The sequence below is a fragment of the Homarus americanus genome, unplaced genomic scaffold (assembly GCF_018991925.1).
Source record: "Homarus americanus isolate GMGI-L3 unplaced genomic scaffold, GMGI_Hamer_2.0 scaffold9330, whole genome shotgun sequence".
Classification (NCBI taxonomy): domain Eukaryota; kingdom Metazoa; phylum Arthropoda; class Malacostraca; order Decapoda; family Nephropidae; genus Homarus; species Homarus americanus.
In genome coordinates, this window is record NW_024724709.1 from 40,069 (window position 1) to 55,838 (window position 15,770).

General features: G+C 34.6%; 1 protein-coding gene across 1 annotated transcript; it reads left to right on the forward strand.

The window, feature by feature from the left end:
* Positions 1 to 2,096: 2,096 nt before the first annotated feature.
* On the forward strand, positions 2,097 to 10,732 carry LOC121864547 (kelch-like protein diablo; the record flags this gene model as incomplete). Its single annotated transcript, XM_042363617.1, has 5 exons — positions 2,097 to 2,143; positions 3,920 to 4,154; positions 4,382 to 4,410; positions 7,465 to 7,641; positions 10,528 to 10,732. Coding segments are annotated over exons 1-5 (693 nt in total), but the record flags the coding sequence as incomplete, so codon positions are not given.
* Between the last annotated feature and the right edge of the window lie 5,038 nt (positions 10,733 to 15,770).

Consider the following 15,770-nt stretch of genomic DNA (forward strand, 5'->3'; position numbering starts at 1 on the left):
GTGTAAACTACTGATAATAATAAGAGAAGAGAAAATGTAGTATTGACCTGTACTTGTCTTTTTTTCTTCTCCCTCTTTTTTTTTACAGTATGGGTATAGTAGAACATCGAGGTCTTATTTACATTGTTGGTGGAGTTGGTGCGGGATATTATTTCATCCGCCTGTGTAATCTTCTCTCATACAATCCTGTGACTGGGTATTGGAAGAATCTAGCACCAATGATAGCACTACATAACAAGATAGGTGTTGCAGTTTTGGATAACTTTTTATATATATTCGGAACAATTATGAAAAAAAATCAATGCAAAGATATTCTTTTGAACAGGTAAGATTATTTACCAGTGCAAAACTTATAAATTCTTATTTTTATATACATTTACCAGCGCTGTTCTTATGAATTCTTATTATATACAACAAGATTTGAATTACAATATTGTAGCTAGGAAGTGGAAGAATTTTTGTAATACTGTAGTGAAAATGGAGGGAGTAAAAAATTGTATAACTTCCCTACTCTCCCTTCCTTTTACTTTTCTTCTTTCTTTTACTTTCCCACAGAACAAATGGTTCAAGTGTTCATCGAAGTATTTTGGTCGAAGTATCTCAACAGTTGTTGCCACAAGTTCTCTGTTATATGTCATAGGCGGCTGTAGAGGGGTAAGGAAGAACGAACGAAAACAGAATGATTAATAAATATGTGATATACAAATCAAAAGTTATCCAAAGTTTTAACTTTTATTTTTTTTTTTAGGTACCTATCACTAATGTGGAGTATTTCGACCCAAAGAAGAATAAGTGGAGGAACTGTGCATCACTCCCAGAGGGTCGGTCTAATGCTAGAGCTGTCGTAATTTGACTCAACTTTCTTTCTCTTCTCTTCTTGATACTTCCCCAAGCTCAAGAAGCTCAAGAATATCTAACAGAGAAATTTAAGAGTCCTCTTCTTCTTCTTCTTCATTCTTTTCAACAAACACACACTTAAAATAAAAATAAAAACTGAAATTAATGTATAGTTTTTACTTATCCATCCCAAGCTGCTGTACATTCAACACTACCACTATTTATAAAAGAACGCTGGTGATGATTAGTATTAACATTAGTATTTGAGAATGGCAGCGGCACATGTGGAGCTCTCTCATAACGAGAAGGAGGAGGAGGAGGAATGTAAATCTTATCCGAACTACCTGCTAGACTACATACATTTCCTCTGGCAGTCACAACAGTTATGTGATGTAGAAATATTATTAGCTGATGGATCAGTTGTGAAGATGAGTGAGTAAGAAATTACATAAAATCACACTTAAAAGTATATCCTCAATCAATCTATGTACCTTCCCCCACTACTTTTACAAAAATCTGATGGGGATTACATTTTATTCCACAGGTACTGGTAAGGGAAAATATTTTAAGTTTTCATAGTAGGTTATGCTGCTATCTATATGTAAAATTTTTATTTTGTTGCAAATGAATAAATGAAATTTTTTTCTTTTTTTGTAAAAATACTTTAGGAAACATCGAGATAACAGTGGAAAACGCACAGGAGTTAATTGTGGCTGCGAACATGCTGTTCATGCCCCGTGCTGTACTTGTTTGTACAAAATTTCCCAAGAGCGAACTTGATCCATCCAATGTTTGGGGAATTTACAGGTAACGAATTTTTATTTTGTAAATTTTTTTATTTTGTTCTGTTCTGTTTTAATTTGATTGATTCTGATTCGATCTAATCCGATTCTAGAGAGGATGTGTTCCTTTTTTTTTTTACAGGTTTGCTCAGGCCTATTATTTAGTAAGATTGTTGAATGATTCGCGGGACTTCATCTTCTCCAATTTCATAGAAGTGACAATGGAACGAGAGTTTCTTGAGATTCCTAAAGAAACTCTACTATATTTTTTAGATTCGGAGTATCTTCATATTGACTCTGAGTTTCAGGTAAATATTAGATATTTTTCTTTTTATTTAATATTTATTTATTGAAAATTTTATTTTATTTTTTTTTTTATTGCAACTCTCACTTTCTTTTTCTTTTCTTTTGTTATATTGCAGGTATTCTCTGCTGCCATCAGATGGATTACACAAGAAATTATAGTTATATATGAGGATGGCGGCGGCACGTGTGGAGCTCTCTGATAACGGAGAGGATGGAGTGTAATTATCCTTATCCAAACAACCTGCTAGAGAACCTAAATTCGCTCTGGCAGTTACAAAAGTTCTGTGATGTAGAAATATCAGTTGATGGATCAGTTGTGAAGGTGAGAAAACATTATTTTAACTTTTTTATTATTTTTTGTCAATAATTGAAAAAAAATATCTTGTATATGTACAACCAACCAAATTCTTTTATTATTATTCCAGGCTCACCGTGTAATACTCTCGGCGGGAAGTAATTATTTTAAGGCCATGTTTACCTGTGGATTAACTGAGAAAACAACATATTCTTCAATAGAAATTAAATCTATGAAATTTAATATATTAGAGCAGATCATCGGATTCATATATACTGGTAAGTAACATTTCAGTTTTCATATTTATAAAAAAAAAACGGTATTTTTATTTTGTTACTTATATCTTAATCTTTAGGAAACATCGAGGTAACAGCTGAAAACGTTCAAGAGTTAATAGTTGTTGCAAACATGCTGGTAGTTCCCCACGTTGTACGTATTTGCACAGACTTTCTCAGGAGTGAACTTCATCCATCCAATGCTTTAGGAATTTACAGGTAACGTGACTAATTTTTATTTTGTAATTTTTTTATTCTTGTTCGGTTCTGTTTTAATTTGATTAATTCTGATTCGATCTGATTCGATTCTAAAGAGGGTGTGTTTATTTTTTTTTTTTTACAGGTTTGCTGAGGCCTATTATTTAGTAAGCTTGTTGAATTGTTCGCGGGACTTCATCTTCTCCAATTTCGTAGAAGTGACAATGGAGCAAGAGTTTCTTGAGATTCCTAAAGGAACTCTACTATATTTTTTGGATTCGGAGTATCTTCATATTGACTCTGAGTTTCAGGTAATTATTAGATATTTTTCTTTTTATTTAATATTTATTTATTAAATAAAAAATCTAATTTTTTTGTGGTTTATTGCAGCTAGCTCACTTTCTTTTTCTTTTGTTATATTGCAGGTATTCTCTGCTGCCATCAGATGGATTACACAAGAAATAACTGATAGACTTTGTTGGATTCTTGACATTTTAAAACGAGTAAAATTATCTTTAATTTCAAGTAAACTAATAGAAAAATCAATTAATGAGTGCTCTGACATCAGATTGAAAGTTAACCTTAAACAGCAGATAAATTTGGCTAAAGAGGAAGCCTCCTTTTATGTCCAGCCAAGAATTTGTACTCGAAAGAAAATTTATGTCATAGGTGCAAGGAGCGAATGGAGTAGATTCAAGAAGTTTAAATATTTTAAGTTGTGTAAAAGTGTAGAATGTTTTGATACCTTTAGGAAGGAATGGCAGAAAGTTTGCCCGATGAAAAAAAAAAGTGAAAGGCCAGAAATAGCAGTCTTACATGGGAAAATTTTCGTTGTTGGAGGGAGGGGACCCAGACCCTTTCCGATTTTGGCGGATGGCGAAGTTTATAATCCACAGGAAGATAATTGGACTGGGATATCTTCTATGGTTACCCCACGATGTGATTTTGGATTATGCGCTCATGGAGGTTACCTTTATGCCTTCGGTGGTTGGAGGGGATCGGTCGTCGTCGAAAAAAGTATTGAAAGATATGACCCTATTACAGATGAGTGGAGATTATTAGAGTCAAATATGCCAGAAGCTAGATCCAAGTAAGTACAATTGTAATGTTAAAAATCAACCATTTTCAAATTAGGTTTACTGACTGATAGTAACTGATAATGAGAAAATGTAGCAGTGGCCTGTACTTTTTTTTTTGTCTTTTTCTCCTTTTCTTTTCTTTTACAGAATGGGTATAGTAGAACATCGAGGTCTCATTTACATTATGGGTGGATATACGGACACTCACAACGCCCCCCTGCGTGATCTTCTCTCATACAATCCTGTGACTGAGGAGTGGAAGAATCTAGCACCAATGCTAGGTGAACCATGTGACACGATAAGTGTTGCAGTTTTGAATAACTTTCTGTACGTAGTAGGTGGTACTGAGTTTGAGGAAATGGAAAGATATTCTTTTGAACAGGTAAGATTATTTACCGTGGAGTGCTTATGAATTATTATTATATTGTAGCCAGCCAGGATAAGAATATTTGTAATACTGTTGGTAAATAATTGTATAACCTCCCTCCCTTCCTTTTACCTTTTTTTCTTTTACTTTCCCACAGAACAAATGGTTTAAGTGTTCATCAATGTATTCCGGTCTAAATTCCCCAGCAATTGTTGCTACAAATTCTCTGTTATATTTCATAGGCGGTGACATTAGAAATGATGATGGACAGGTAAGGAAGACTGAAAAGAATGATTAATGAAAACTGATAATATTTATTAATAATCTTTATAATCCAAAGTTTTAACCTAAACTATTTTTTTTTCTTTTTTTTTAGCTACTTGACACTGATGTGAATGTGGAGTATTTCGACCCTAAGAATAATAGGTGGATACACTGTACATCACTTCCTGAGGGTCGGATGGATGCTAGAGCAGTTGCAATTTGACAATCTTATCTGAACTACCTGCTGATGTAGAAATATTATCAGCTGATGGATCAGTTGCAAAGCCATTTAAAATAAAATAAAAATTAGAAAAATTTTCTATCTTTTTAACTTACCTAACATGAAATTTGAAAGTATCCTTATAATTGTTTAATTTCACATTTGCTAACCGGCCAAGTTTAGTGAGCACTCAACTAACCTAACACACAAATATTACATTTTAAGTCCATGAAATCTTGAGTATATCTCTCCTCTAGTTACAGCCTGGCATTTGATATTATTAACATAATATGTACCGGGAACTGATATCTCTTCTCTCCCAAGCTCAAGCTCAAGAATATTCAACAAGAAACTTTCAAGCCCTCTTTATCCTCCTCTCATCCTCTTTAGCATACATACACACACACTTAAAAAAAAAAAAAAATGTATTACCTATCCCAACATACTGAAAGAAAGAGGCTGCTGGCTGTAGTTTAGTTTTGTTACTGTTTGAAGAAGCAACGGAAGCACCACCACCACCACCACCACCACCACCACCACCATTACGGGTATTACCAGATATCACCACACCACTAAAAATAAAACTGACAACTAGTTAGTATTACATTAGTATCTGAAGATGGCGGCTGCACTTGTGGAGCTCTCTCATAACGAGAAGGAGGAGGAAGAGGAATGTAAATCTTATCCGAACTACCTGCTAGACTACATACATTTTCTCTGGCAGTCACAAGAGTTATGTGATGTAGAAATATTATTAGCTGATGGATCAGTTGTGAAGGTGAGTAAGTGAAACATTTATCTGTAAGTGAAGAAACATTTACTCCTACCTACATATCTTTCTCTGCCTGCCCTCCATCACCCACCCACCATTTACACACATATAGGGGGAGGGAAACTTAACTACACTGCCCACATTCACCGTCCGTTTAGGAGAAGTCAGTGGAACATGGTTTAACAAAGTATATCCAGTACAGTAGAAGAAATTTCCCTGTTCCCCCAACTTCCCTTCTTCTCCGACACAAATAAACTGTTCCCCCAACTTCCCTTCTTCTCCGACACAAATAAAGAGTTGCTTATCCAACTTTTTTCGCACGAGAGAATCAATGTTTCCAAGCAGTGATTTGATTTGGGCGGCTTGCTTCCTAGCAGTGGTTTGATTTGGGCGGCTTGCTTCCTAGCAGTGGTTTAATTTTGTTGTCTGTCCGTCTATAATTCTCTCACTTTTATATAGGATTACATTTTATTCCACAGGCTCACCGTGTAATACTGTCAGCGGGAAGCGAATATTTTAAGACAATGTTTACGTGTGAATTTGCTGAGAAAACAAAACAGTCAATAGAAATGAAGTTTATGAAACCCAATATATTACAACTGCTCGTCGACTTCATATATACTGGTAAGGGAAAATATTTTAAGTTTTCATAGTGCTATGCTGCTATCTATATGTAAAATTTTTATTTTGTTGAAAATTAATAAATGAATTTTTTTTTTCTTTTTTTGTCAAAACCTTTAGGAAACATCAAGATAACAGTGGAAAATGCACAGGAGTTAATTGCGGCTGCGAACATGTTGATGATATCACGTGCTGTACTTGTTTGTATAGACTTTCTCAAGAGCGAACTTTATCCATCTAATGCTTTGGGAATTTACCGGTACGTGCAGTATAATAATAATTAATTAATTATTTTCCAACTGTTTATATAATATGTATTTTTATCTGTCCTATACGTATTTTTTTTTTTTTTTTTTTTAAACAGGTTTGCTGAGGCCCATAATTTAGTAAGGTTGCTGCATTCTTCCCGGGACTTCATTTTCTCCAATTTCGTAGAAGTGACAATGGAGCAAGAATTTCTTGAGATTCCGAAAGAATTCTGCTGTATTTTTTGGATTCAGAGTATCTTCATATTGACTCTGAGTTTCAGGTAAATATTAGATATTTTTCTTTTTATTTAATATTTATTTATCAATTTCAAAAATCTTTTTTTTTTTTGAGGGGGGGTATTGCAGCTCACTTTCTTTTTCTTTTGTTATATTGCAGGTATTCTCTGCTGCCATCAGTTGGATTACACAGGAAATAACTGATAGACTTTGTTGGATTCTTGACATTTTAAAACGAGTGAAATTATCTTTAATTTCAAGTAAACTAATAGAAAAATCAATTGATGAGTGCTCTGACATCAGATTGAAAGTTAACCTTAAACAGCAGATAAACTTGGCTAAAAAGGAAGCCTCCTTTTATGTCCAGCCAAGAATTTGTACTAGAAAGAAAATTTATGTCATAGGTGGATCAAAGAACGAACTCATTAGATTATGGAATAGATCAGAGGAATATATGTTTAAAAGTCTCGAATGTTTTGATACCTTTAGGAAGGAATGGCAGAAAGTTTGCCCCATGAAAAATATAAGAATTTGGCCAGAAATAGCAGTCTTACGTGGACAAATTTTCGTTGTTGGAGGGGTTGGAGAGGAGATACCCTCTCCGATTTTGGCGGTTGGCGAAGTTTATAATCCACAGGAAGATAATTGGACTGGGATATCTTCTATGGTTACCCCACGATGTGATTTTGGATTATGCGCTCATGGAGATTACCTTTATGCCTTCGGTGGTTGGACGGGATCGGTCGTCGAAAAAAGTATTGAAAGATATGACCCTATTACAGATGAGTGGAGATTATTAGAATCAAATATGCCAGAAGCTAGAAAAAAGTAAGTACAATTGTAATGTTAAAAATCAACCATTTTCAAATTAGATTTACTGACTGATAGTAACTGATAATGAGAAAATGTAGCAGTAGCCTGTACTGTTTTTTTTTCTTTTTCTCCTTTTCTTTTCTTTTACAGGATGGGAATAGTAGAACATCGAGGTCTTATTTACATTATTGGTGGATATACGTACACTTACAATCCCCTGCATGATCTTCTCTCATACAATCCTGTGACTGGGGAGTGGAAGAATCTAGCACCAATGCTAGGTCCACCATCTAAGACGATAGGCGTTGCAGTTTTAGATAACTTTTTGTACGTAGTAGGTGATAATAATGGGAAAAAATCAATGGAAAGATATTCTTTTGAACAGGTAAGATTATGAGATTATATACGATAAAGTTTGAATTTTCAATTTATAATACTTAGTGAAAAGGGATAAAAATTTTATGACCTCCCTCCCTTCCTTTTACCTTTTTTCTTTTACTTTCTCACAGAACAAATGGTTTAAGTGTTCATCAATGTATTTCGGTCATAGCCCAGCAGTTGTTGCTACAAATTCTCTGTTATATGTCATAGGCGGTGACTACAGTAGAAATTATAATAGCCTGGTAAGGAAGAATGAAAAGAATGCTTAATGAAAAATGATAATATTTATTAATAATCTTTATAATCCAAAGTTTTAACCTCAAACTATTTTTTTTTCTTTTTAGATATCTGTCGCTAATGTGGAGTATTTCGACCCTAAGAATAATAGGTGGATAAACTGTACATCACTCCCTGAGGGTCGGTCTGATGCTAGAGCAGTTTCAATTTGACAATCTTATCTGAACTACCTACTGATGTAGAAATATTATCAGCTGATGGATCAGTTGTGAAGGTGAGCGAGAAATATATTTTTTGCATACAATCACATCAGCTGCCTCACTTATGGGAAGACTGCCACAACCATCCCAGAGACAAATAAAAAAAAATCTGATGTGCCCTTACACTTCCTCACTCTCCCTTACACCCCCTCACTCTCCCCTCCTTCTAGTCACAGCCCAGCCGGCATTTGATATTATTAACATAAAATGAACCGGAAACTTGATATCTCTTCTCTCCCAAGCTCAAGATCAAGAATATCCCACGAGAAACTTTAAAGTCTCTTCATCCTCCTCTCATCTCTCTTCAACACACACACTTAAAATAAAAAAATAAAATACTTCTGTTGCTGGCTGTAGTTTATAGTTGTTACTGTTTGAAGAAGCAACAGAAGAATCACCACCACAACCACCACCACTACCACCACCACCACCACCATCACCACGGGTATTACCAGATATCACCACACCACCACTAAAAACAAAACTGACAACTGGTTAGTATTACATTAGTATCTGAAGATGGCGGCTGCACGTGTGGAGATCTCTCATTACGAGGAGGAGGAGGAGGAGGAGTGTAAATCTTATCCTAACTACCTGCAAGACTGCATACATTTCCTCTGGCAGTTACAACAGTTATGTGATGTAGAAATATTATTAGCTGATGGATCAATTATGAAGGTGAGTGAGTGATATATCCTATGAGTAAAGAAACATTTACCTCCAACCTACATATCTTTCTCTGCCCTCCATCACCCAAATCTTAAAAAACAAAAACTGATGGATTACATTTTATTTCACAGGCTCACCGTGGAATACTGTCAGGAGGAAGCGATTATTTTAAGACAATGTTTACGTGTGGATTTGCTGAGAAAACAACACAGTCAATAGAAATGAAGTCTATGAAACCCAATATATTACAACTGCTCGTCCACTTCATATATACTGGTAAGGGGAAACATTTTAAGTTTTCATAATGCTGCTATACTTATATTTAAATTAAAACGAAATACATTATGAATAAAAAACTTTTTTTAATACTTTAGGAAAAATGAAGATAACAGTGGAAAATGCACAGGAGTTAATTGCGGCTGCGAACATGCTGATGATGTCCCGTGCTGTACGGTTTTGTACAGACTTTCTTAAGAGTGAACTTCATTCATCTAATGCTATGGGAATTTACCGGTATGTGCAGTATAATAATTAATTATTTTCAAACTATTTATATAATACGACGTAACTAATTCCATATTGTTTTTTTTTTTAACAGGTTTGCTAAGGCCCATTATTTAGTAAGGTTGCTGCATTCTTCGCGGGATTTCATCTTTTCCAATTTCGTAGAAGTGACAATGGAGGAAGAATTTCTTGAGATTCCGAAAGAAATTCTACTGTATTTTCTTGAGTCAGAGTATCTTCATATTGACTCTGAGTTTCAGGTAAAATAATTTTTTTTATTTAATATTACAAACTTTCAACTGACTTTATATAATAAAGTTTTAATCCCCAACTATCAAAATTAACTTTCTCTATTATTTATTGCAGGTATTCTCTGCTGCTATTAGATGGATTACACGAAGAACTAATAGATATGGTTGTTGGTATTTTGACATTTTAAAACGAATGAAATTATCTTTAATTTCAAGTAAACTAATAGAAAAATTAATTAATGAATGCTCCTCTGATATTAGATTTAAGGTTAACCTTAAACAGCAGACAAACTTGGCGGCCAAAAGGGCAGCCTTATATGTCCAGCCAAGAATTTGTACTCGAAAGAAAATTTATGTCATAGGTGGATCAAAGAAAGAAAACTATTACCAAAATAAATTTAAAAAAAGTGTCGAATGTTTTGATATCTTTAGGCAGATATGGCAGAAAGTTTGCCCCATGAAAATTGTGAGAAATTCACCAGGAATAGCAGTCTTACATAGAAAAATTTTCGTTGTTGGAGGGATTGGAAAGGAGAGTCAGATTTTGACGGATGGCGAAGTTTATAATCCACAGGAAGATTATTGGACTGGAATATCTTCTATGGTGATCCCACGGTGTAATTTTGGATTATGCGCTCATGGAGGTTATCTCTATGCCTTCGGTGGTTGGATGGGATCGGTTATGGAAAAAAGTATTGAAAGATATGACCCTATTACAGATGAGTGGAGATTATTAGAGTCAAATATGCCAGAAGGTAGATCCAAGTAAGTACAATAACAATTTTCAAATTGGATTTACTGACTAATAGTATGAACACTGATAATAATGAGAAAATATAACAGTGCCTGTACTTTTTTTCTTTTTACAGCATGGGTATAGTAGAACATCAAGGTCTTATTTACATTGTTAGTGGATATATGGACTTTTACAACCCCATGCATGATCTTCTCTCATACAATCCTGTAACTGGGGAGTGGAGAGCACTAGCAGGACGTGCTCCACCTCGCTACAACTACATGGGTGTTGCAGTTTTGAATAACTTTTTGTATTTAGTGGGTGGCCTTCTTTTTAATGAAGAAGCGGAAAAATCACTAGAAAGATATTCTTTTGAACAGGTAATATGCATGCAATACAATTTGAATTACAGTAGTGAAAAGGGAGTAAAAATTGTATAACTCCCTTCTTTTCTCTTTCCCAAGACAACAATAATGATTTAAGTATATTGAAGAAGAATTTTTGTAATACTGTATGTAGTGTAATGAAAAGAGGGAGTAAAAATTGTATAACCTCCCCTCCCTTCTTTTCCTTCCACAGAACAAATGGTTTAAGTGTTCATCAATGAATTTTGATCGAAGTATCCCAGCAGTTGTTGCCACAAATTCTCTGTTATATGTCATAGGAGGTCACCGTCAAAATAACCTTAATAGATTGGTAAGAAAGGGAGAATGGCAATGGAAGAATGAAATGAATTAATTATATGGAATTAATTATATTACAATTTTAACCTTAACTATTACAATTTTAACCTCTAACTTTTTTTTTAGGTATCTGTCGCTAATGTGGAATATTTCGACCCTAAGAATAATAAGTGGATGAACTGTACATCACTCCCTGAGGGCCGGTCTTATTCTAGAGCAGTCTTAATTTGACTCCCTAAACCTTCCTCAAGACTGATATTATCTTCATATTTAATCCATTTAAAATAAAAAAGGTTTGCTTTCTATCTTTTAATTTAACTTACCTAACATGAAATTTGAAAGTATCCTTATAATTAGTATCTGAAGCTGCATGTGTGGTGGAGCTTTCTCATCACGAGGAGGAGGAAGGAGGAGGAGGATAAATCTACCTGAACTATACTTTCCTCGGCAGTCAGAAAAGTTAGTGAAGTAGAAATATGTAGAGTAGAAATATCATTGGAAGGTGAGTAAGGTGAGTAAGTGATACTTTAGGAAACATCGAGATAACAGTGGAAAACGCACAGGAGTTAATTGCGGCTGCGTAGTAGACTAAAATCAATCAAATTTATCTACTCTTTTTTTGACATTTTGAAACAAGTGAAATTGCTTAATGTAGAAATCAAGAATACTCGAAATATTATTAATAATTCCATAAAAGTATGTTTTGATAATAAGATGACTTGAAAATAATAATTTAGAGTTTTACATCTAGAAACAGTCTGAGGAAGATGAACAAATGGTGGAGATGAACTGATTACACCTAGGACTGTCCCTGAGATAGAACTGGTCAGTAATGATGCATCATTTAGTGATAGTCTGAATGCAAAATTGACTGTACTGTTTTACAGAATAGGTTACAGGTACGTACAGTATAATAAATTAAGTATTTATTATTCTTGTTTGTGATGTTTAAGTGTTATTTGTAAATATGTACGTATACATATGACAGAATTTGAACTAAAATCCCAGTTGTTTTTCTTTTTTGTGCTGGGTGACATTGAACAGGTATTGCTGAGGCCTCATAACCACTTTAGTATCTAAAGTTACTGACATTCTTCCAACGGGACTTCATCTTGACCGGAATTTACGTTAATTGTGAAGTAGACAACGTATTTGGAGCAGAGGGGCTATGATAGAGTACGTATACAAACTTTCTCTTCAAGACTGTACATTATTCTTCATACAATTTAATCCATTTAAACTGACATAATAAATCCAAAAGCTTGCTTTCTATCTTTTTAACTTACCTAATATGAAATTTTAAAGTAATAAAGAACTGACCAAAGCTGTCTAACCGGCCAAGATTAGTTAGGATAAGTGTGTAGCTTAAAAAAAAGGTATCCAAAACATTAATTCAAAAGTTTTCTTTGAGCTGCTGTGACACAACTGGTAATAGCTAAGGTTGCTTATCACATACGTTACAGCAAAACTTTGCTTCCTTGTCATGTGACTTATGCTTAACTATAGTGAAAAAGAAGTAAAAAATTGTCATGTAGAGGGAGTATTTTGATCCTAAGGATAACAAATGAAGAAACTGTACACCCCTGAGGAACGGTATGATGAGTAAAAAAGTGTATATTTTTTTGCTTTTTTTTATCCAGGTCTTCTTTAATGGGCCCCAGGGTTAATGGGGCCTCTAATCTTAATGGGCCCTTAGTCTTAATGGGCCCCAGTTTTAATGGACACTCAACTAACTTAACACACAAATATTACATATTAAATTACCCCAACATACTGAAAGAAAGAGGCTGCTGGCTGTAGTTTAGTTTTGTTATTGTTTGAAGAAGCAACGGAAGCACCACCACCACCACCACCACCACCACGGGTATTACCAGATATCACCACACAACTAAAAACAAAACTGACAACTGGTTAGTATTACATTAGTATCTGAAGATGGCGGCTGCACATGTGGAGCTCTCTCATCACAAGGAGAAAGAGGAGCAGGAGAAGGAGGAGGAAGAGGAATGTAAATCTTATCCGAACTACCTGCTAGACTACATACATTTCCTCTGGCAGTCACAAGAATTATGTGATGTAGAAATATTATTAGCTGATGGATCAGTTGTGAAGGTGAGTAAGTGAAACATTTATCTGTAAGTGAAGAAACATTTACCTCCTACCTATATATCTTTCTCTGCCCGCCCTCCATCACTCACTCACCATTTACACACATATAGGGGGAGGGAAACTTAACTACACTGCCCACACTCACCATCCGTTTAGGAGAAGTCAGTGGAACATGGTTAACAAAGTATATCCAGTACAGTAGAAGAAATTTCCCTGTTCCCCCAACTTCCCTTCTTCTCCGACACAAATAAAGAGTTACTTATCCAACTTTCTTCTCACGAGAGAATCAATGTTTCCAAGCAGTGATTTGATTTGGGCGGCTTGCTTCCTAGCAGTGGTTTGATTTGGGCGGCTTGCTTCCTAGCAGTGGTTTAATTTTGTTGTCTGTCCGTCCATAATTCTCTCACTTTTATGTAATCTGATGGGATTACATTTTATTCCACAGGCTCACCGTGTAATACTGTCAGCTGGAAGCAAATATTTTAAGACCATGTTTACGTGTGAATTTGCTGAGAAAACAACACAGTCAATAGAAATGAAGTTCATGAAACCCAATATATTACGACTGCTCGTCGACTTCATATATACTGGTAAGGGAAAATATTTTAAGTTTTCATAGTGCTATGCTGCTATCTATATGTAAAATTTTTATTTTGTTGCAAATGAATAAATGAATTTTTTTTTTCTTTTTTTGTCAAAAACTTTAGGAAACATCGAGATAACAGTGGAAAATGCACAGGAGTTAATTGCGGCTGCGAACATGTTGATGATATCACGTGCTGTACTTGTTTGTATAGACTTTCTCAAGAGCGAACTTCATCCATCTAATGCTTTGGGAATTTACCGGTACGTGCAGTATAATAATAATAGTTAATTATTTTCCAACTGTTTATATAATATGTATTTTTATCTGTCCTATACGTAATTTTTTTTTTTTTTTTTAAAAACAGGTTTGCTGAGGCCCATAATTTAGTAAGGTTGCTGCATTCTTCCCGGGACTTCATCTTCTCCAATTTCGTAGAAGTAACAATGGAGCAAGAATTTCTTGAGATTCCGAAAGAATTCTGCTGTATTTTTTGGATTCAGAGTATCTTCATATTGACTCTGAGTTTCAGGTAAAATGTAAATTTTTTTTTTTTATTTAATGTACAACTTTCAATTGACTTTTATTTACAAGATTATTAACCCGAATTTATCTTTCTATTATTTATTGCAGGTATTCTCTGCTGCTATCAGATGGATTACACAAGCACAAGATATAAATAATAGATATTGTTGTTGGAATTTTGACATTTTAAAACGACTGAAATTGCCTTTAATTTCAAGTAAACTAATAAAAAAAGCAATTAATGAGTGCTCCGCTGATATTAAATTGAAGGTTAACCTTAAAAAGCAGACAAACTTGGCTAAAAAGGAAGCAGCCTTTTCTGTCCAGCCAAGAATTTGTACTCGAAAGAAAATTTATCTCATAGGTGGATTCATGAAAGAACTCTATATATCAGATGGGTTTACATTTAAAAGTGTCGAATGTTTTGATATCTTTAGGCAGAAATGGCAGAAAGTTTGCCCTATGAAAATTGTGAGAAGTTCACCAGGAATAGCAGTCTTACATGGGAAAATTTTCGTTGTTGGAGGGAGTGGAGAGGACAGTCAGATTTGGGCAGATGGCGAAGTTTATGATCCACAGGAAGATTATTGGACTGGAATATCTTCTATGGTGATCCCACGGTCTGATTTTGGATTATGCGCTCATGGAGGTTTTCTCTATGCCTTCGGTGGTTGGACGGGATTGGTCATCGAAAAAAGTATTGAAAGATATGACCCTATTGCAGATGAGTGGACATTATTAGAGTCAAATATGCCAGAAGGTAGATCCAAGTAAGTACAATAACAATTTTCAAATTGGATTTACTGACTGATAGTGTGAACTACTGATAATAATGAGAAAATATAAGTGCCTATACTTTTTTTTTTTTTTTTACAGAATGGGTATAGTAGAAAATCAAGGTCTTATTTACATTGTTAGTGGACGTATGGACTCTTATAACCACCTTTCATGAACTTCTCTCATACAATCCTGTAACTGGGGAGTGGAGAGATCTAGCAGCACTGAGTGCTCCACCTCGCTACAACTACATGGGTGTTGCAGTTTTGAATAACTTTTTGTATTTAGTGGGTGGTCTTTTTAATGAAGAAGGGGAAAAATCACTAGAAAGATATTCTTTTGAACAGGTAATGTGCATGCTTATAATTATATACAATACAATTTGAATTATAGTAGTGAAAAGGGAGTAAAAATTGTATAACTCCCTTCTTTTCTCTTTCCAAAGACAATAATAATAATTTAAGTAATATGGGAGAAGAATTTTTGTAATACTGTAGTGTTGTATAACCTCCCTTCTTTTCCTTTCCACAGAACGAATGGTTTAAGTGTTCATCAATGAATTTTTGGCGAAGTATCCCAGCAGTTGTTGCTAAAATTCTCTGTTATATATCATAGGTGGTCATCGTCCCAATGACCACCTTGAACTGGTAAGAAAGGAAGAATGGAAATGGAAGAATGAAATGAATAAATTATATTACAAATTTAACCACCTAACCACCTGTTTTTTTTTCTAAAGGTATC